This window comes from Cygnus olor, chromosome 13 (genome assembly GCF_009769625.2).
Source record: "Cygnus olor isolate bCygOlo1 chromosome 13, bCygOlo1.pri.v2, whole genome shotgun sequence".
In the NCBI taxonomy this organism is placed as follows: Eukaryota; Metazoa; Chordata; class Aves; order Anseriformes; family Anatidae; genus Cygnus; species Cygnus olor.
Genome location: NC_049181.1, coordinates 636,457 through 657,849, shown reverse-complemented (window position 1 = coordinate 657,849; position 21,393 = coordinate 636,457). Strand labels below are relative to the sequence as shown.

The 21,393-nt window shown below is 48.4% G+C and overlaps 1 protein-coding gene across 1 annotated transcript in view; it reads left to right on the top strand.

Annotated features, from left to right (window-relative positions):
- Window positions 1-21,393, top strand: part of OPHN1 (oligophrenin 1) — a 62,696-nt gene that overhangs the window by 27,994 nt on the left and 13,309 nt on the right. The window contains 13 exon segments of the mRNA XM_040571911.1: window positions 4,380-4,481; window positions 5,418-5,528; window positions 6,245-6,349; window positions 7,408-7,537; window positions 9,316-9,416; window positions 10,958-11,049; window positions 11,180-11,258; window positions 12,580-12,613; window positions 14,177-14,239; window positions 15,009-15,083; window positions 17,689-17,773; window positions 18,105-18,163; window positions 19,974-20,079. Coding sequence (XP_040427845.1) covers window positions 4,380-4,481; window positions 5,418-5,528; window positions 6,245-6,349; window positions 7,408-7,537; window positions 9,316-9,416; window positions 10,958-11,049; window positions 11,180-11,258; window positions 12,580-12,613; window positions 14,177-14,239; window positions 15,009-15,083; window positions 17,689-17,773; window positions 18,105-18,163; window positions 19,974-20,079 — 1,142 coding nt within the window.

The following is a 21,393-nucleotide window of genomic DNA, read 5'->3' as shown; positions in this document are numbered from 1 at the left end:
TGTCACAGATGTGCCGGGCAAAGCAGTGATGCTTGAAAATGAGAAGAGTTTGATGTGTGGCCTTGGTAGCTGGGATGGTGGAGCTCCGGGTGTGTTTTTATAGAAATGTTCTTCCTATAGCCCTCAACAGCATTTTACTTTTTAGAAATCACATATATATTTTTTTTATATTAACTGCTGAGGCATCATAAAAACTAGCTGAAAACTCGGGCATAAAGTATTTTTTGCAATATGAACACACTTCTCTTTTTTGTGTTTCTTTCCTCTGCCTTCTACCAGCTGAGTGCTTTAAGCTGAAGCCAGGCACGCAGCCTGTCCCGCGCCTTCAGTTCCTCTGCGATTCCGAGCAACAGCTTGTGATTTCCCCAAACTGATTTGCAGTTTGAATTTATTCGCTGTCTTCTTCTTTATCTAGCGCTCACAAACACATCGCCGTTCGTGTTCGCTGCCGGGTGTCCGTGTGGTGAGCCAGTAGCTCTGCTGTGATTTCAGCGGGATTATCGTCATCGTAGAAGAGGAGCGTACCGAGGCGGGAGATGCAGCAGAAGCAGATGCACTTAATGTTTGCAGGCTTTCGTCAGTCAGAGTTTCGCAGGCTCTGCTCAGAGCCACCTCTCGGTTTGCTCTGCAGGGGCAAGGGGGAGCCCGGCACCAGCAGCAGCCCGCGCGTCCTTCTGCCGCGCTCCTTCGCCCTCCGAGTCCCTGCAGCCGCGTTCGGGGCGCGGGCTCCTGGCAGGCAACGTGTGTCTCCTCTAGGTGCGTTTGGTTTGGTTTAAGACCAATAGCCGCGTCAGCTGGGCTCCTTGCTTGCTGCTCACCGTGCCTCTTCTAGGAGGGGAATCTCAGAGGATCCCAATTAGCAAGTAATTGGTTAAAGGCGAGTTCTGGCAGGTCCATTTGTCCCTCTCACCGTCCCCCATCTCTCGCTCAGGCTGGAACCGAGCCCCCTGCACAGGGCACGGGCCTCTTCCCATGCAGGGCAGCACCCGGCGCACATACAGCACTCTGAAGCCGACAGCTGGGTGCAGCAGCTCCGGCTGCTCGTTTCTGACTGCACCAGCATCTGCTGCAGCTCAGAGAGCGAAGCTGTCACAGAGCACCTTCCTTTGCTGATCGTGTGCTGGCTGTGTTGGGGTGAGATCGCATCGGTATCTTTTTTAGAGAGCAGATGAAAGGTGGGTAGCTTTTTGGATTTGAACACCGGCAAATCTTAGCGAGAAGGTAATGCTGCCCTTCGCTGAATATTCATGACGAACTAATTTATGCTCATAGTTCCAGATTGTGCTCCAGTCTGGGTGTTGTTTTTTTCTGTTGTGTTCCTTTTTTTTTTTTTTTGCGTGCTCTGTTCAGCAGCCAACAAGCTCTTAGAAACCTTGGCTTGAAAATCAGGAGGGATTTGTAGTACATCCTTCTGCTTTTCAGTTATATGTTAATTAGCAAGAGTGCAAAATGACTGGCAGGCCTCCATTTGCATGCCCCAAATCCCGTTTCGCACTGCTCTGCTCTCCACATGGCCACAGCTGTGCGCGGGTGAGTCCGGCCCCGCTGCGGCTCCTGCTCCCTCGGCCCGGGGACGAGCTCGGGGCTCCCCACATGGTGCAGGCACTGCCGGAGGAGGAGGCTCCTCCTGAAGGAGCCGCTGCTGCAGGAAAGCTCTTCCATTGCTCCCCCAGACCTCCTTGGCACGCCACATCCACGGGGTGGCTGCTTGGCCATGGTGTTTTAAACCTGCTCCTGGCATCGCCATCCTCCTTACGTGCAACGTGCTGGCAGCAGGAGAGTGCAGGCTGCAGACCTGTAATGCTGCTCTGGCCATCACGGGCTTTCGGGGCAGCTTTGCTTTGATGACTTGTGTGGCATGTGCTACAAACACCGTGGGGTTTGGGACTGCTTACAAAAATCGAAATAAGCTTAGGTTCCTGTTTTCATTAAACGTGCCATGTAATGGCAGACCATTCAGAAGCGTGACTTTACAGAAAGGGTAATTTCTACTTCATGAGAGCTTTTGTTTCTCTGCCTCTGGATTTGGATTTACTCATCACCAGCGTTAGTCATGAGGGCGTTATTTTGTTTTGACAGTTCTTCCTGGCATCGGCTCTTCAGCTGCAGCACTTCTTACGTTAGGTTTCACCCTTGGAGGACTCTCTTCTCCTCTGGATTTCATGGCTGGACCTCTTTATTCGGAGGCTTAAATTTGCCAATGTGGAGTTTCAGTATCCCTGAAATGCACAGGGTGATACCAGAAGATACACGCGATCCTCTTCAGGGGTCTTGTCATTACAAGATGCCTGCTGTACCCTGGGCAGTTAAAAATAAGCAGGAATATTTGAGTTGTTGCCTCTAAAAGTGTTACTGCATTTTGCTGTAGTATTTGTCCTTGGCAATAGCAATGCGCAAGGGTTAGAGAAACGGGACTTGTGGGGTGAGAAGTCCTCTCCTCAGGAAGGCAGCAGCAGTAACTTTGTCTGACCTTTGTCTAAGGTGCTCCTAAGGACCTGACGTCCACCAGCACGAGCCTGAGTGCTAGAGGCAAGGTGCTCTTCCAGCAAAGCCAGAGAGAGCTATTGCTAGGCGGAGATCTGACCTAGCTGTTAGATTTGGGTGCCTTTGCCCTTTTCTAACAGATGCTATCCACGGTGGATAACATTGAGAACGGTGTGCTGCCCACCACAATGTACAAGCTTCATATGCTCCAGTAAACAACCCACAAGTGCCTCCTAGTGTGTGCCAACATGAAAATAACGTTTCTTCTTCCAGAGGGAATACAACAGGAGCCACTATGAGCAAAGGGCTAAGAAGAAAACAGTCAAGGGCTAGCCATGCCTAGCCAAAGCACCAGTTTGGGAGCCCCCACGTGTCCCACGGTGTATGACATCCTACTAGACTGAATAAGCCATGCAAGTGGAACAGGGAAGTAAAACTTCATGAAGGAGAACTGACTGAAAAAAAGAAAAAGAACTTTATTTAAGAACCACAGCCTCAAACTTTGTAGTCATTATTGAATTCATGAGCAAAATGCCTAATATTTAATAGTTTGCCAGACTCCATCTGGTCTGTTTCTTGGTGGTATTGGCGTGTGTTTGCTGAAATGTTGCAAGAGAACAGCATTTCAGGGCTTTTGGGAATTAATTGTTGGAAGATATCATTAATTCCACAGTAGGCTGGTGTGTCCTAACTCTGCTTTCCACTTTCTTGAGCTTTCAAAAACTGCCCAGAGGGGTTGGGCATTCTTTGCATGCCCCATAGACACTAGTTCTCAGCTGCATGGACCTGGCACTGGGGCTGGTGGCTGGCTGGAATTTCTTTATTTTAGCAATGTAACTCCCTCTCAGCAATCACAGATAGCTCACCATCTTGTATGATTATTTGTTAACTTGGCTTCTACTGATGGTTGATTCTTGATTGCCATAGTGCACTGTGGTTTCACAGTTGCTGTAAGGCATAAGCCAACAGGCACATCCTCAGCTCAGCTTTTCTCTGGGTTTCATTCTCAAATTTCTCTTCTTGTTCTTGTTCTAGACATTTACCCGTTCAGATTTGTCAGTGTAAGCAAACCTTTTTGTTACATTGATTCCTTCACAGAGTCTTTCTTAACAAATCAGCCCACACTTCATGTTTGCCTGTGTTTGGTATGTTTGAGATGTAAATGAGGTCAATAAGAACCAGACCGTCTGCAGGAGACCTCCAAGATGCGAAGTCTTACCGTTGTTTATTGTTATGTTTGATGAACCACTCTGCTGGGCTGTGTGCAAACTGGGCACTACGCAGTAAAAGTTGTATAAGTTTTGGCTGCACGGTTTCTGTTCTCTGTTTCTGCCACTACTATTGAAGGGATGATGACTTCCCTCCCACGTATCACCCTCTAGTCTTCTGCTTTCATTCTCATACATTTTGGACACGTGATAAAAACTTAAAAAACAGAAAATTGCCAGACTCCTAATAAATCTTTTCTTATCCTGGACATGTTCTTGGCATTAAAGTACTTACCCAGTTAATGCTGAACTATGTGAACATCATTTAGGGAATGGCAATATGTTTTTGATGCATTAGTGTATCTCAAGTTTACTTGACATTGAAGAGATCGAGCAGGGGAACAGTACCTCTTCTGTGGGGCTTCTGCTACAGTGCTGACATGAGAAAATATTTAGAGTGCCTGTACCACGATGTATTGCCAGAGCTTGCTCTCGAAGCATAACTAAATTCAGTGTGAGGAACTACCTGGTGAAAGCAGAGCGAGGGAAAAGTGGCCTCCTGTTCTAATGGGTCCACCAGAATTTTTCCGTGGGAATGCTGAATTGCAGAACAGATTTTGGCACTGTTGCATGTTCTTATCTGAAAGACGCCAGTAACCGGTTCTGCTTCAACTCTTGCATCTACAGGAAAGGAAGAAGAAGTTTGAGAAGGATGGTGAGAAGTTTTATTCCATGCTGGATCGCCATTTGCATTTGTCTTCTAAGAAGAAGGAGTCCCAGTTACAGGAGGTGTGCATGGAGTTTTCCTCAGAGTCGAGTCCAGCTCTAGATTTTAAAATAGGGGGGGGGGGGTAATCTCTTTTAGTAACCAGTTGAATATAAGCATAAATCTACCTAGAGCTTATTCAGATGGGTGAGAGCAGGGATGTGGACGTGGTACTTCAGATCAGAGTGCTGAGCAGCAGCAGTGGCTTTCTGCGTTGCCATCACTTGTTCTCACCCTCAGAGTACAGGGCCGTGAACTCACCTGGTTGACACTAACTAGCTTTTATTTTAGCCGGTTTCTTGTCTAGCTCCTGGTGATTGCAGGGGCAGTTGTGGCAGCCGGGCCATGGTGGCAGTGGCAGCAGGCAGAGGAGGGATGGTGCCCATTCGAGCTGCTCTTGCTGCCATGTATTTGCAGCAAGAAAGGAAAGCCCCAGCCGCTCCAGCCCACGTCAGAGCGGTCAGATCAAATCAGATCTGCCAGATCAAGTTCCAAACACCTCTGCAAGGCAAAATTTGTGTAAGGTGTGGTGATACGGCATGCCACATTGTCCTGCCTTGTGCTGCAGCTCTGGAATTGCTGGTTTCACGTCACAGCAGGAGTCGGGAGGGAGGATGGGGACACCGTCGTCCTTACCAGTGCAGGGCTGTGGGTGGAGAAGGAGCTCATGTTAGAATAACAAATACGCTTAAGGAAGGCTTCGTCCTTGCAGAGTGCTGTGAGGTTCTGGATCTGTAAAGGGCAGGGAGCTAGAAAAGGGTAGACCTGGGAACAGTGTCCAGTGGTCGAGTCTCCTGGTCCTGTGCAAAGTGATCAAAACCTGGGCTGGACACATTTAGCAGGCTTTTTCTTAAGTGAGGACAGGACTATTTCTGGGCTGAGAGACAAATGCTAGTCAAATACTATCAAACTGGATGTTACTTTTCTTTTTTTTCTCACCTAACCCTTTTTTCCTTCAGGCTGACCTTCAGGTTGACAAAGAGAGGCACAATTTCTTTGAGTCATCCCTTGAGTATGTGTACCAGATCCAGGAAGTACAAGAAAGCAAGAAATTCAGTATTGTTGAACCGGTAGGAGCTTCCTTTTCTTTCAGCCCTTACTGTTTGATGCTCAGATATACTGGCAGTTGCAGGAAGGGATGAGCTACCAGGTTGAATTCAGTCCTGGGGATTCCTGTGGTGGAGCAGGAGTTAACCTGCACACCTGGCTTGCTGCTGATCCACACCTTTAGTGGTGTTTGCTGGAGCACCACGAAGCCACAGATTGGTTTCTCATCACTCTAAGTCGATCCTGAGGAGCAAGCCAGACACTGTAGGAAGCTAGAGGTCTTCCTACGAATTGCCTTGGACACCTTGCCTTTGACGAGCATTACCTGTCTCCAGAGATGTCTGCTCTGCTTACCTGTCACAGCACAGGCTGCAGCAGTACCAGCTCGTGGCTGTGTGCAGGGACACTGCCCGGGTGGGGGGCTCTGCCCCGCCGCTGGACACGGCTGCCCATGGGATCGCACGGGTCTCGTGGACAAGCTGTCTGCAGGCCTGCTTCTGTTTCCGCAGCAGGGTCTTGCATATCATGTTGCGTTTTACCAAGACAGTGTATCTGTGGGAGGCAGACCTGGGCATTAGAGATGCTGTGGTCAGTAAGTCACATTAAGACTCGCAGCATTCCAAAATTGTAGGAAAAATGTATTTGTATATATAATTTCTGAAATCCTGCTTCCTGCTTATCTTTCCTGTGATTAGAAACTTAGAAGGAGTTCAATCTGTGTCCTTTCTCTCCTTTGCAGGTGCTGGCTTTTCTCCACAGCCTCTTCACTTACAACAACCTGACAGTTGAGCTCACACAGGATTTCCTCCCTTACAAACAGCAGCTTCAGCTCAGCCTGCAGAATGTACGTTCCTGCCCAGCTGAAATATTTTTTTACATGTGACTTCTATTCTCATTTGTATTTAAACTCCTCTAGTAGAAGGGCTTTTCCATGCAAAATAGACTGTCCGTGTTTGCATTGTGGGAGGTGCAGAGAAAGTTATTTCCTCCTTAGTTCACACACCTTTCCTTCTCTCCTGCACGCAAGAGTCCGCGGGGGCTGTTACAGTGTTTTTCAGAAATCACAAATTCTGTCCAGAACGGGCTATTAAAATTGTGTCATTTAACCTTGTGCGTAAGCCTGAGAATTTCTTCCAATTTCATGAGGTTGAAATTGTGCATGACTTCTAAAAAGGCCTACAACCTTCATGTTTGTGGTGTCAGCTTCCTAAATGCTTTGGTAAGCTCCTCCTCTGACTGAGTATACTCACAAGGTATACTCACAGCGTATACTCACTGCGTCCTGTTCGTTTTATCCTCAGTCTTTCATGGCTGGCCCTCATTCCAGTGGAACAACAGCCATAAATCTATGCCAAGCCAAGTTTACTGCTGGCTCATTAATTGGTGTGAGTGGTGTTCGTAAAAACGCCTTGAGTTTGTACCCTTCACTGACACAACTCTTTAAAAACAATTTCGTGCCAAGCAGTGTAGCATGATCTTTTGAGGAAAAACTGCCTAGGTTTGTAGGAGAATGCACCTGTTACCTAAATAATAGTGCAAAGAGGAGTTCAGGTGCTTCCTTCTCTTCCATCTAGCCTTAAAAAGTGCTAAGTTTCTTTTATTGTAAGAACAAAAGTGTCCTCCCACTCATGACTCTTCATCACCATTTCCATGTTCGGTATGTTAAACCTTGTCTCTTCAACCATCTTTAAAAGCCCAGTGTTCTTATGGCTTTCACTTTCTTAGCTTTTTGTTTTGAGTTTTCATCAGAATTTGTGGAGTGGCTTTCACATTTTGTGCACTGGAGACTGACACATTTCTGCCAGAGCACCTAAAGTCTGAGGCTGAAATTTTGATCATTAATACCTGAGGCTTGCTCTCTGCTCTTGTTCAGATGTACCTCTTTATATTTTTTCACAACAGACAAGGAATCACTTTTCCAGCACACGGGAGGAGCTGGAAGACCTCAAGAAAAGGATGAAGGAAGCCCCCCTAACCTGCAAGCTACCAGGGCAGCCGACCATCGAGGGCTATCTGTACACTCAGGAGAAATGTAATGCTTTTTATTTGCACTGAACATGTTGCAGAGTGCGTCAGCCTGGGCTGCGTGGCTTGGAGCCCTGCTGCCAGGGCTGTGCTCAGCTCCCAGCCTGTTGTGGTTGGGCAGCACTGGCCACGGGATGGCTGTGGCTGTGTCACAACTGCCGGCCCAGTGCCTCCGGCCATGCTCGGCGGTGTCTCAGGACCTAGCAGCAGCGTTAATGGCAGTGCAGCTGACAGCTTTCTCAGTGATAGCACAAAGCTTTCTCCAGGTTACGCCAGCCGTGTAAGCAAGGAGCTAATTGTCCTGTGCTTGAATTAGATGAGATTTATTACTTCATTCTAGCTGGAGAGGCTGGAGCTCTGGCAGATTGCACCTTGGCTGCCTTCTATGAGAATGTATGTGCTGTTCTGCCCAGCTTCCTTCTCACTGATAAGAGGGTCATTTTTAGCCCACATCAGCATGTGCAGTTCCTGAGTGGTTACAGGACCGGTATTTGTACTGCACTTCTTGCTTCTTCCCATGCCGGGAGCTCCCTTCGGGATGATGTGCTGGATGCTGAATTTTTACTATTTGTTTTCCTATACCAGGTCACTTCAGGTGAAATGCATGCTCGTGCAGCAAGTCAGCACTCCTGGTGCTGGTTTCACAGAGGGCTGTGGGCGTTCAGTCCCCACCTTCTCTCCAGATGTCCTCTCTCCCAGCTCCAGGCAAAGAGGAGGGACTGGGAGAACGCTGCTGGTATTTGAGCTTGTCCAGCTAAATCAGTTCGTGTGTTAGAAAGATGCCATCTCCTGTATTGTGTGTCTTTTACATAGTGGCTCAGACAGGCAACGTCTCTGAGTGCCTGTGAGCAGAGCTGAAGTGTTAGCCAGTGCTGAAGGCTAACCTGCTGGCAGCAAAAGTTGTGATTCCATGCTGAACTCAGTCAAATTCAGTCTCTTACAAATACTTGTTGGTCGTGCAAGCATGAACACTCGAGGGACAAAAGCCTGCATACAGAGCTGTGGCCTCTGAGTCTACAGATAACTTATTTTGTAAGCAGTTATTTTTTTGGGTTATATTTACAAATGTATTTATATGTGCGTTTATCCTGTGTTCAAGAGAAAACACATACCTAGTAATTTTAGACCACAAACAAATTTTGCACATTCCTGCATGCCAATGAGTATTTGCTGCCTTTATTTATTTTTCCCTTACAAGTGGACTATGAAAAGAAAAACTTCAACTTAAAAGTGAAATTGCAGAAAATGTATCAATTCAAGTATTTCGTATAATGGGGTTCAGGTAAGACAACAAAGAAAAGTGGCAGCAAATCCTAGTGTGAAGTAAATAGGAACTTTAAGGTGCTTTAAAGGTGCCGTTGTCTTTACTGCCAACTTTTTGTTGACAGGCAAAAGTAGTGGTCTCCATGTGAAGCAAGCATTTGACACGTAGGATCCTGCTAGTGTAGGTCTTGGCTGGACTTTGCCACACCAGTCTGGCTTGCAACCAGAGCCCCACAAACCTCCTTTCACCAGCAGCTTTCCGGAGGGCACTGGAGGCAGCAGCCGCCCCGTGCTCCTTCTCCTCCGTCCTGCTCCCCCCAGCATGGAGGTGATGGGGATGGAGGTGTCCCCACGTGCCCCTGGGGGTGCTCCCACTCGCTCCTGCCCCTCCTGGGGCTGGGACCCCGCACGGGTCGTGCTGTCCCTTTCCCCAGGGAAGCACAAACCCACGGGAGGTGTCGGCTGGCTGCCGGTCAAAGTCGTGCACTGCTGCTGACTCCTGCTCCCTGTGTGTTTCTGCAGGGGCGCTGGGCATCTCCTGGGTGAAGTATTACTGCCAATACGAAAAGGAGGCAAAAACCTTAAGGATGACCCCCATGGACCAGAAGCCTGGAGCTAAGCAGGTGAGTTAGTTTCCTGGAGGGATATCTGCAGACTTGCTCACCAAGTTTTTCCTTCAGTTGATCTATTCTGTCTCTTTCTGGAACCAGATCCAGAGTAGAGCAGTCCCCCGTTGTAGGAAGGGTGACTGCGGGACCTGATACAAAATACTTTGTTTTTTACCAGTGTGTCTGGGAGTTCCCTGCAGTTCCTCAGTGTGCTAGGGAAGGGGCAGGATACAGACTTGGATGAGACCATGGCTCAGAGCATAGCAATCGGAGTCCAGCTGAGTCCACCCGCCCACCTCTCTGCCATGGAACAGCGTCCCCTGGGGACTTGCAAGTCAGGCGTGCTGTTCTCCAGTTTCTGATCTCATGGTCTGTGTTCTTTGGCAGCCTTCTGCACAGTGCAGCAGTAAAATAAAATGTGTTTTTTGGAAGCCCTTGGCAGAGGGCAAAGAAATGTCCAAAATATTGACTGAAGAGATCTATCATCATCTGTGTTGTAAACATGTTTATTAAAGCCTTTTAATGCAGGTAGGGGCTCGTAAAAATTTAGATTAGCACCTTCCCAAACTCTTGCAGTCTGGTAATTTGCACCTTCAGGGCATAGCTGGACACACAACTTCAAATGCCCCAATGACAGAGGGCTCTGAAACAATCAAACAAACAAGCAAACAGCAAACACGCACAGCTCAGCCAGGAGTTTATCAGCGCCGTGCATAAACCCAGCATAATCCTGGAGCGGGCCGCCGTGCTGCTGGTGTGCCCTGGGTCTGCGTGATCCGCTTTGCCCAGAGGTCTCGTGGGCTCCGGCAGCGCAGTGGTGGCAGTGCACAACGCGTCCCAGCCTCGCACACCCACCACAGAGGTCTGGTTCTTTGTGAAGTTTCCTGGGTGTCTCTTCAGAGTTCCTGCAAGGTCGTGGAGGTCTTATGAACATGTCATAAGCTGCCTACTGTTTGTTGTAAATAAAAGGGCCGTTAAAGCATAGGGCCGAGGCCCAGCCCTTTCATCAGAGCATGTCTACGCTAGACTTGGTCAGTGAGCATTCTTTTTTTTATGAGGTATTTTGTGTAAAGCTGATTGGGCCATGAATGCTGTGGATAATTGATAGCCCTCCTTAATCCCAATAAAAACTAGGATCCAACTCTGTTAGACAATAGACAAGCACGGTCCTGCTCTCAAAGAACAGGCGAGTCCCTCATAAGGCTTGTTTGAAGCAAGGTTTATGCCCTGCAGAAGCATATTGCTTGTTACTGAGATATTTAGCACTTGTCTGCAGGAAAATCCCATGAAATCTAGAACATTTTGTTACTGCAGAGGGGAAACCCGGTTTTCAAAGCCTGTGATCGCGGTCTTAGCTGCAGCTTTGTTGAGTGGTGGGAAGGACCATCTGTGCTCGTGTCACCAGAGCCATCTGATGAGCCTGCTGGGAGCATGCAGCCCTGCCATGTGTCTCGATGGGCAGCGTCATGCTAGGCTGCAGACTGAGGGGGCTGAGAAACCTTAAAGCCTCTCCCATGTTTCTTTCCTTTAATCTTGGTTTTAATTTTCTTTTCTAGAGCACCTTGGATCTGACGCTGAAGTCCTGTGTAAGGAGAAAGACTGACTCCATAGACAAAAGGTTTTGTTTTGACATTGAAACTAATGAGAGGTGAGATGCTTAGTATTAAAATGGCCTCCAGAAAGATAAGCCCTGTAAAAATGGATGAAATCGATCTCTGCTGTTTATTAAAATAATTTTGCTTCGTTTTCCTGTCTACCCGCGGGCAAACTCTGCATAGGTCTGGGACCATCACGCTGCAAGCGCTCTCAGAAGCTAATCGAAGGCTGTGGATGGAAGCCATGGACGGAAAAGAGCCAGTAAGTAGTCAAGGAGCGTTACATAGCTGTGGATTTGCTGTCAGGCAGTGTCCTCTGCTGGTGGGTCTTGAGAAAGGTCAATAAAGCAACCTATGGAAAGCTCGTTTTTACAGGTATCACTTGGCTGCTGTTGCTTTCCCATAACTGAGGGCATCCGTTCAGCTACTACACGTCTGTAATTGGATTTCATGCTACCTGTTCTCTGCACAGCTTGCAGTGGGGATGCTGGTTTTCCCCTCTTTAAGCCTTGGTACATTTTTCTACTTATCTGCAACTGCCAGAATTCCTAAAATCCGTGGCCTTACAGAGTTTGAAAGAGTCGATATTTCAGTTAAAACTCCCTCTTAGATCTGCATGACAGCATTTTTTGTTTATACCTGCTCTGAGCAGTGTTTGTAAAGTCTGGTGTGAGCAGCCACCCTGCACAAGAGCTCGCCAGTGTTCCCGTGGCTGTTGTTATTTCCTTCCTTTAACGTGAGCAAAGCAGATTCCTACATTTTACAGAATTTCCTGTGAACAGACAGCGTGATGGGCAGTATGGGAAAACACATTTCCTGGTTTCCTCTCGCCTTTTGAGAGCAGCCTTCCCTTAAGTGCTCCTGGTGAGAGGGTGGCAGTGGCTGCACTCGCTGACTTGCTGCTGGATGGAGTAGCTCAGGGCTGTTACTGCTGATGCACTGAGGAGACGTGGGAGCAGAGAGATGGAACATGGGCACCTTCAACAACACTTTTTTTCCCTGGTCATCTAAAGAGAAAACACTGGAATAATATGGAGGGTCAGTGCGCTTATAGCAGACAGCCATTCACTTATGCGATGGCAGGTGCTCACTCAGTTTCCATGATGTATTACTACGTATAAAAAAATCTTGATTTTCCATCCAGAGTGGCACCTACTGTTTATTCTTCGTTTAAAAAAAAAAAAAGCCATTTTGTATGGGGTGAAGAAGGAATGTCTTGATATTTTAAGTATTTTTTTTTTATGAAGAAGAAAAAAAAAAACAAAAAAAACCACGTGTGCCAGACTGTCCAGCTGTCATTTTTACAGGTTACCTAAAGGACAAATGAAAGTTCTTGTTCAGTTTTTGGGAGACCCCTTCCCTAGAAACAGTTGTTCCAGTGAAATTTAGGAAGTCAGCAAGCTTGTTTATTGTAGAGATAATGGTTGCTTGCTTAACTATAAAATTACTTTCTTTGGGACGTTGTCTTGCTCTTTGTGATTGGCTTTGGATGATTTATGGGGTGCTGCATTTTCCTTTGAAAAGTATCAAATCACATTGCATTATGTTTTTGTTTCTTCCTCCACCCCCTCCCCTTTTTTCAGATCTACCACAGTCCCATCACGAAGCAGGAAGAAAGTGAGTCATTTCTGTTTCTGTTCCTCTGATACCTGAGGCCGGGCAGTGCATTTCATTGCAGATACACTCATCTTTCATTTCTGCAGACTGGCTGTGTAATTTCCAGGACAGCAGTGTAACTTCTTTCCTTTTCATCAGGGTGTCTGATACCAAGGCCAGATAAGCGTGAGCTGCCAGTGATAAAAGTTACTGATCGCAATGTGCGGATTTTATATGGCGAGAGCCAGAGGGAGGCAGAGTTCAATTTGCATCTCTAAAGCCCAAAATAATAGAGAAGGTCAGTGAGAGAAGTTGAGGATGTTTCACATAACAAAGGTTCTAGCAGGCAAACAGAGGCAGCACGGGGTTGGTTCCTGGAGCTCCCCACCACACATGGGTGGCGCGGCTGGGTGCAAATGTGGTACAAATGTGTCTGTTTCTTCCAGTGAAAAGTTTTTTTCTTTAAAGCATGCAAGCAAACTTGCACCAAGTATTGGGTTTTCTGCAAGAGATTTTAAATAAATCTCACTGTGTATTAACACGGAAAAAAATTATATTTAAGTCTAAATGTAAGGAATGTTTTACTTTCATTTCCAGATGCTAACTCAAAGTCAATATTTTTAGCCAAAATTTAGTTTGAAACCCAGGTAAAGTGGTATGGATTTTTGGACTATAAAAATTTGAATGTGGAGTTTTCAACTAAAATTCCATATTCTAGAAGGCTTTTCCCAGTCAGCTGGATTACACAAATACATCTTTCAAGCAAGTCTGTCTCTCAGTCTCGTCTGTGAATTAAAGAAAACAGAGAGCTCTCACCCGCTTGGTGTCTGCAACAAGTCTGTATTTAGCACAGTCATTTAGGAGAGGTTCAGTATAAATGTTTGCACTGAACAGAAAGGTGTTCCACAGTACAACTTGGACAATCCTTCCAGATGTCCTGGAAAAATTAGCAGAAGTAGTAAAGTTGAAATACATCTATAAAAATTGTAACTTTCTGCCTCCTTCATGATGCCTGTAAGATAGGCATAAAAAATGTCTGTGATTAACCGGCTGGAACAAAAACCTGTGTTCTCTTTACTCAGGCAGCAGGTAAAGCTGTGGGGTTTTTTATTTATTTTTTTTGCTTTTTAATTTAATCAGGTAGATAAGTAGAAATTACATGATCCTATGATGTGGAAGAGATTTAACTGCAGATTTTGCAGTGCTCTGGAAATGATTAATCAAGTCATTATCAGACACAAATTCACATGTGGCAGGACTCTGATTCACACTTCTTTTATTAAAGACAGGAAGGGGGCAGGGGGAGACGCTGTAGCTCAAAATAAATTCAACAAAAACTCGAGAGCATATGAAACTAATAATTCCTCGTCAAGATGTAAAGAATGCCTGTGTTTTCGTAGAGGCACGTACGCGATGCAGATGAAACGAACAGCCAGATGCACGCGTGGGGCCGGCTGTGCGCTCGGGCTCTGCGGTGCCGGAGCGCTGCGTGGTGGCTGTGCATGGCCCCTTCCCAGCAGTTTTCCGCAAGTAACTGCATGCTGGTGCTCCGGCAGCTAACACTGCTTCCCTTGTTTGAAACAGTGGAGTTGAACGAGGTCGGCTTCAAGTTTGTGCGGAAGTGCATCAACGCAGTAGAAACGAAAGGTAAGGTGCCCGCAGTGGCGTCCCGGGGTGACTGCGCTCCTGGCGTGTCCTCGTTCCCGTCGCCCTGAATTGTGTTCCATTTTCCTCAGCACAGTGGTGTTAGTTAAAAGTCAGTCTCATTTAATTCACTAGAGAACATGGGTCAAAAGAGCAGAAATAACACGTTATTTGGAATATTGTCATACCAAGTTCCAGGTAGGACTGAATTTTCACCTTTGTGATGTTTTCATTCCCCAATTTCTCATCTTTGGCTCAGAAAGCTGACCATCAGGCTGCAGGCAAACAGCTGTGGAAGTGTTCTCTGTGCTGGAGTTAGAGGCAGGGTTTAGCTGGAGTAAAGAATTGCTCAGGCACATTAGGCAGAAGGGCAGGACTGAAGTGGGGCAGGGGACTACACCTCCCTGTACGGTCTCTCACCAAACCTCCAGCCTGTCCGAGTGTGTATCGCTGGTGTGGGCTGCAGGACAAATTGCTCCCTAACATCTGAGTCTCCGGGCTGCCACGGGAAGGTGGCGGTGCTGGTGTGTCCAAGCCCCTCGGGGACACAGCCAGCCCCGTCCCAGTCCCACGGGCTGGGAGAGGAGCAGAGCGGGGGGACCCTCCCCACGGGGCTGGGCAGTAAAGGGGTGCCCTGCAGGGGCGCGGGGCAGCGGGAAGCGCTGGGACAGCCGTGCAGCTCCCCAGCAGGCTGTCGCTCCGCCAGATGGTGCTTTTGGACAGCCCTCAACCCAGGACGGCTCTGGCTAACGCTCTGGTCTGTTGTGCTTAGGGATCTCTGCAGAGGGCGTCTACCGAACGGTTGGCAGCAATATTCAGGTGCAGAAGTTGCTGAATGCCTTTTTTGGTAAGAATTAATTATTCCGTGCGGTTAGATTGTTATATTTTTATATTGTTTGAGAAGGGTGAAGAGGATCAGCTTTCAAAATGAGATGAGTCTGAGGCGCACCACACCCTTCCCTGCTTTTCTGAGCTTTTTTCTGCAACCCACCCTGTCCTCTCTCCCTTTCCACCGCGTTTGCTGCTGGTTCAACTTGTATTTCAAGCTATGGGAGCAGCGGGGAGATGAAGGCAGGCGGTGACCCCAGAGCTGTGGGGACAAGCCTTCTCCCACCCCGTGCTAAAAATACTCAGGCATTTTGGCATCACGTGCTGGGGCGTGCTCCGCTGTGGCCCCAGCAGCGGGATGAGGGCCAGCAGGGATGAGCCCTCGCCTCCCCTGCTCCGCGCCTCCGCGTGGCGCAGGCTTGCCAGTGTCACCCCACAGCCAAGCAGCAGCAACATTTGGTGCCCACCTGGCCGTCCCGGCTCCGTTTCCTTTACGAAAGCCAATGCCCCAATCCTTATTTAGGCAGTGTGGATGAGAACAGGGTGGAAGGTTAGCCCATGTTAGTTAGCAGCCTGGTCCCGAGGACTTTGGTGTTCAGACAGCACTGCTGCCAGGGGACATGCCCGGCCAGCAACGTGCCTCAGGAGCTGCTTGTCTGCATAGGTCCCAGCAGTGCCAGCCCTGCAGCAGCCCAGGAGAGGAAAGTTGGGGTCCCTTTCCCTCATCCCACGGTGGTGGGGATGTAAACCGTACCTTAGCACCGAGGCCGTTCACCTGGGTTAGGGTTTTTGCTCGGAACTGAAATCGTTCTTCATAAAGGTCAGATTAAGCCAGTGAGAGCTTTTGCAACATCCTAAGCAGACAGTTGTGAAGGCTTTCTGAGGACTGGAGGTGGCAGAAGTGTGACAGAACCAGCGCTTCCATCTCCTCACAGCGTCCACAACGCCTGCCTGACCCCGGCACCAGCTGGCGGAGCCTCAGGTGCGTGTCCCACAGGGACTGCCACGGCCCCGAGCTCAGCCTGCGTTCGGCCGGGCACCTCCTGCGGGCTGTTTTCTCTGAGCCACCCACTTCACGGGGGGGTGCTTGCTCCCAGGTGTGGGAGGAGATGGCCTTGGCTGGACCGTGTCCACTTGTGCCTCACTGCCGCTGTTGAGCCACGCTGCGCTCTGGCAGGCTGGGTGCAGGTACCTGCTGTGCCTCTGGAATGTGTGCAGGCATACCTGCTGCAGGGACTTGTTCTTCCCAGGGACGAGTCGGTCGGTGTACGTGCTTCTGTGGCAAGCCTTTCCGCGCACCGAGTTGCGTTTCATACGAGCACATTAGTTACTGGGTAGTCCTTATGCAAGAAGTGGGTAACAGCACAGGGCTCAGCAGCGTCCTTCCATGCCAGGACGTTCCCAGACAGGGACCTGCCGAAGCCATCGCTCCTGTCCCGGCACTCGTGTGGGTGAGGGCAGGTGGCCACACCGCTGTGCGGGCCCCAGGGTCCCGTGCACCCACAGTCAAGCCCTTGTGGCCGGCTGCTGGAGAGGGCTAGAGCAAAAAGTACATTTACGTTGGTATCTGCATGCCTCGGGCGTGCGCCAGCTTCCTTCAGCTCCATGTGCGGACATCTGATGTTAATGTAGTGTTCAAAGGCTGTTACTGCTTTTACTATTGTTGCTGTTTATTAAATCGGCTGGTTTGTGCTGACATGTAGCTGTACCCGATTCCCACGGAGCTACTTCAGCTATCCAGTTACGCTTGCCTGATGACTAATTACTTAGCCTAAGTTTTTATTGCTTCTTGATTCTCACCCTCCCTGCAAGCAGCTCTGTGTTTTTCCCTTCTGAACCCCAGCTGTGAGTGGCTTTTCGTTTTATTTAATATTCATCACTCTGGTTGACCACTTGCTACCCCACTGCGTACAAACTCACAACACAGAGTCCAACAACACTGAGCGGAAAAAACTGTTGCAGAACAATTTCTTCCTGAACTTGAGTAAGGAGGTAGATTTTCTGTCTCTAGTCCTCTTTCTTTTTTAAAATAAGTCGTGCAGTTTGTTTCCTTAGTCCAGCTGACCCCCCCCTTCCATCCGTGTCCTTTACTTCATCGTACTGCAGAGACGACGGGTTGGTCAGTGAGGGTAGGCAGGAGTGAAGCACGATTCCACCCAGCTTTGCTTCCTTCTCCATGCCGCTCCTCTCTGTGCAGCAAGAGGGGATGCTTCCAGAACGGCCGTTAGGGGAGTTGCTGGGAGGGAGGGGACGGAGCTGGAAAGTTGGATTATTTTGGGTATGAGAAGGCTTATCTTGGATCTGTTAGAATGTATGGTTTCTGCCAATTTTGACTGCGCTGGGAAAAAACAAACTAGAGAATGCGCCCTTGCTAACTGTTAAAGTGCTACCTTCTGCTTCTTCCTTTGCCCCTAGTTAGCACCACTCTCTTCATCCTGAGTAACAGCCTTTCTGAAATACTGATGCCAATACTGTTGTTCTGCTTTTCCCCCTTGTGAGAATCACCAGCTTTCTTCATGGGCTGCTCTAGCTTTGTCTCTCTCAAGTGGGTACCCTCCCTGAGAGTTTGCTTTTATTAACAACCTCAAAATGAGTCTTATTTTAAAGCCATTTTGTTCCTCCAGATCCAAAATGTCCAGGGGATGTAGATCTCCAAAGCAGCGACTGGGACATCAAGACAATTACCAGCTCGCTGAAGTTTTATCTCAGGTAACATTGCAGGTCCCCCCTGCTCAGGGTGGGCAAAGGAGCTTGGGGTTGGTCGGGTGGAAAGCTGAGAGCACTGCCAGGTGGAAACATCTGGCTGCTGGAAAGGGAGACGAAGCAGTGAAGGCTTTGGGAAGGGGAATGGATCTTTGTTCTTTTCATGCGAAATATGCCTGTTGTAGAAATGCCACGTCCTGCAGTGCCATCGGGGGAGATGCTATGGGGAACCGGTGGGCTGGAGGCGAGCAGATTTGCCCACCTTTTTGCTTTGAGATCAGTTGTGAGCAGGTCACGTTGTTCTTGCAGAGCTCAGTTTTCTTTCTGGTTGTTGCAGGAACCTGTCTGAACCTGTCATGACGTACAAGCTCCACAAAGAGTTGGTCCTGGCTGCCAGTAAGTCCTGCTGCTGCCCTGCCGGTGGCCCCGAGCCCTGACCCCTCACCAGCAGGTGGAAGGGGCTTCCTTTTGCCTGGTGCTGATCACACTGCTGGGCACGGAGCCTGTTTTGTGTTTGCCCCACAGCTGAATGTCCCCTGCCACACAGCCCTCCCTGCGTCCCAGTTGGTGCTGGGGCTCATGGTGCTCCTTGGGGCAGCGGAGCCGTGTGAGCCACATGGGGAGGAGGAGCAGCACAAGGGTCGCCAGAGGGCCCCGGGGGCAAAACCACGCCGTAACAGTCAGTTACACCACAAGCCACAGGACTGGAAGAGTACTTGCCTGCTTTTACCATACTCAGAGCAAGTGCATGTTAAAATCACTTGAAAAAGCTTTGCTAGACTGTACCAGAGTTATCTGGCCACTTGCTGCTGTAGAAACAGGAGTGACTCTCTCTTCTGGGTGGTTAGTTTTAAGGCAAGATGATGAAGGTATTTCTTCCCTTCTTTTTCTTTGCTATTGCAGTATGCTTCCCTGTAACAGGGCTACATGCTTTTCGAGGGTCTGGGAACCAGGGGTTGTCAGCTAACCTGAACGCAAATCATCACAAGTGTCCCAGAAGAATTGTTTCTCAAAAGTATTGGTGTATTTATCTTAAAGCTTGTGAAGGAATGTGATGTGCTGTTGCCAAGCAGAGTTAGGTGGTCCTTTTAGGTCATGAAATTGTTCCTGGGATTTGAGGCCAAAGAATCTACTGGTACATGAAATGCATTTCTCTCCTGCACCTCTTGGGGCTGAGTCATAGCCAATATTAACAGAGATTAGCCAAGTAACACGGGCAAACCAACGTGGCATAGCCTGTGCTAAACCAGCCAGTCCTCAGCTGTGCTGCCATAATGGCCATTTCAAATGAGCCGCAATAGTTCTGAACTGGCTGCGTCCTCAGGCTGCTGAGAGCCAGCACGCTGAGGTGTAGAGCAGGGGATGCAGGGAGTTAGTCATCTGCCTCAGCATGAGAGTGCTGGCATTTGGAAATCCACGGCACACGTGGAAGCATTTGGATGAAAGCATCCTTCGCACCCCCATGTCTCCTTGAAGTCAATAGGAGGCAAGGAAAGATCCCCGCCTCTCCTTGGTTTGGACCCTTGGAGAATTAATAACACTTGTTCTTTCTTGCAAAGAAAATTTTCCACCACCCACTGGTTGTGCTCAAGCCCAAGATTTATTAGTTTTAGCACTGATTAAACCAGTGATGGCTGGGTATTTACAAAACCATAATCCCTTCCTTACACTCCTTCAGAAACTTGCACCATTAAGCTTCCCAGCCACCAAAATCCCACACTATTCTTCTCACATTGAGTATTTTATTGTTTCTTGATTATTTATGCTTCTGAAAGTGACCTCCTTGGGTCAGGGACTCCATTTTTTTTCCAGCAGTGCATTTTACTGTGCCGTTCGGCATTACGGCTCTCCAGGCTGATAAGATACCCAGCAGCCGGGCTGTGTGGTTCCCCAGGTGTGCTGGTGTGCGAGGCGAGCGTGCAAAGAGCAGGAGCTGGCCGTACCCAGGCTGTGTCCCCAGCCCTGTGCTTAGAGGAAGAGTCTGGCCCCGAGCGTCCTTTCAAGTTTCTTTTCTCCCCTTTCCACTTCATTTTGTTTCCCACAATGATTACCCTGTTGCTATGTAATCTCATTTTCCTTCTGCTTCCCATCACTGGGTTTGGCAAGCCAGCCTACGGAACAGCTCCCACAGATCTTGTTTGGCTTTACCTTTCTTTTATGTATTTACTTTAAAAGGCACAAACTTTTCTTTGTTACTTCTCCCCAGAATCTGAGAACCTGGACTACAGGCTGGGAGCCATTCACGCTCTGGTCTATAAACTACCTGACAAGAACAGAGAGATGTTAGAGCTCCTCATACGACACCTAGTCAAGTAAGCAGATGTTTTTCTCTAAAGCCAAAGTAAAGGGAATAATGGAATCAAGAGAACAGGCATTTTTTTGTGGCAGGTTTGTAAAATCATATCCACCACTGTCCCCTAGGAATTTACATTCTGATTGCACAAATGGTATGATTACCCCTGCTACCCACTGCATCAAGTGATGCTTCTCTTTCTGCTTGCTGCTTTCACCCCCTTTCTGACAAGCACGAAGCAGGGAATAATTCTAAAATGAAAATACCATCTGAGAGAGCAGAGTCATAAACTTGTCGCCTCTCAGTCCAATTAACAAGAACATTAGGTCTGGGGTTCAGGAACAGCTGTAAGACCTGTGCCTCTGGGCTGAACGTGAAGCATGCTTTGGTTTTATCTCCAGCTCAGTGGGCTGAGTCCTTAGAGCAGCACGAAGCTGTGAGTGTACAGACGTGTTGGCAGTGCTTGGGGGTGTAGGGCAGCACCTCTTCCACTTGCTTCTGCCAGTGAGTAACTGGAGAAGTAACTTACTTGATGGTGATGGCACCAGCATTGCTTTGGGTAAAAGGGAGTTTTCTGCCTTCCCATCACACCAAACGTGAAAGCTCAGTGTGGAGACTCTGCCCTCCCCACCTCACACGGTAGCGGGTTTAATTAGCCATGCTGAAGCTCAAAAGTACGCAAGCAAGCTGTGTAGGGGTCAGGAAGGACCAGGGCTAACAGAAGCAGTGGCTTTTGAATGAAAAGGCTTGCTTTGAATTTTCAGAGAAGGCTCTTTCAAAACTGGACTGTGGTAGGGCTGCTCTGCGATTTGCACACCCTTGCACTCAAAGCCAAGTGCTTGGCCCTCGGTGCCGTGCCCTCTCTTTTGGGGTGAGGAAGTCTGTGCGATCCAGCTAGGATCTGCTTCCAGCCTTCCATGCACACATTTATGTTTTTTAGAAACCTCTCTGCTGAAGTGGCAGAATCGAGAGTGTCTGGCTTACAGGCTGATGAAGCTAACACTGGTTTTGTGGTCATTATGTTTATTCCTTAAAGTGTTTACACTGAAGTTATGTTCCCTGCTCCCTTTATGCTGTCAGAAACCTCTCTAACAGCAGAGCTACAGTGCAAAGTCAGACTTCATTAAACTTCAGCATAAGAGTCTCTCTCCTTTGGTCCTCAGAGTAGGATGTGAAACGTGTAGGATGAGAACATGTAGCGTCCACCTAGGTGGTTAGTGTTCAGTCAATAATTTGTGCTGCTCCACAGGCTTGTATGTTGCTCCAAAACTTGAAAGCTGCTGAATAGAGAGTTCTGCTCTTTGGAAACTGATTCTTTCAGAAAAAGATGCCG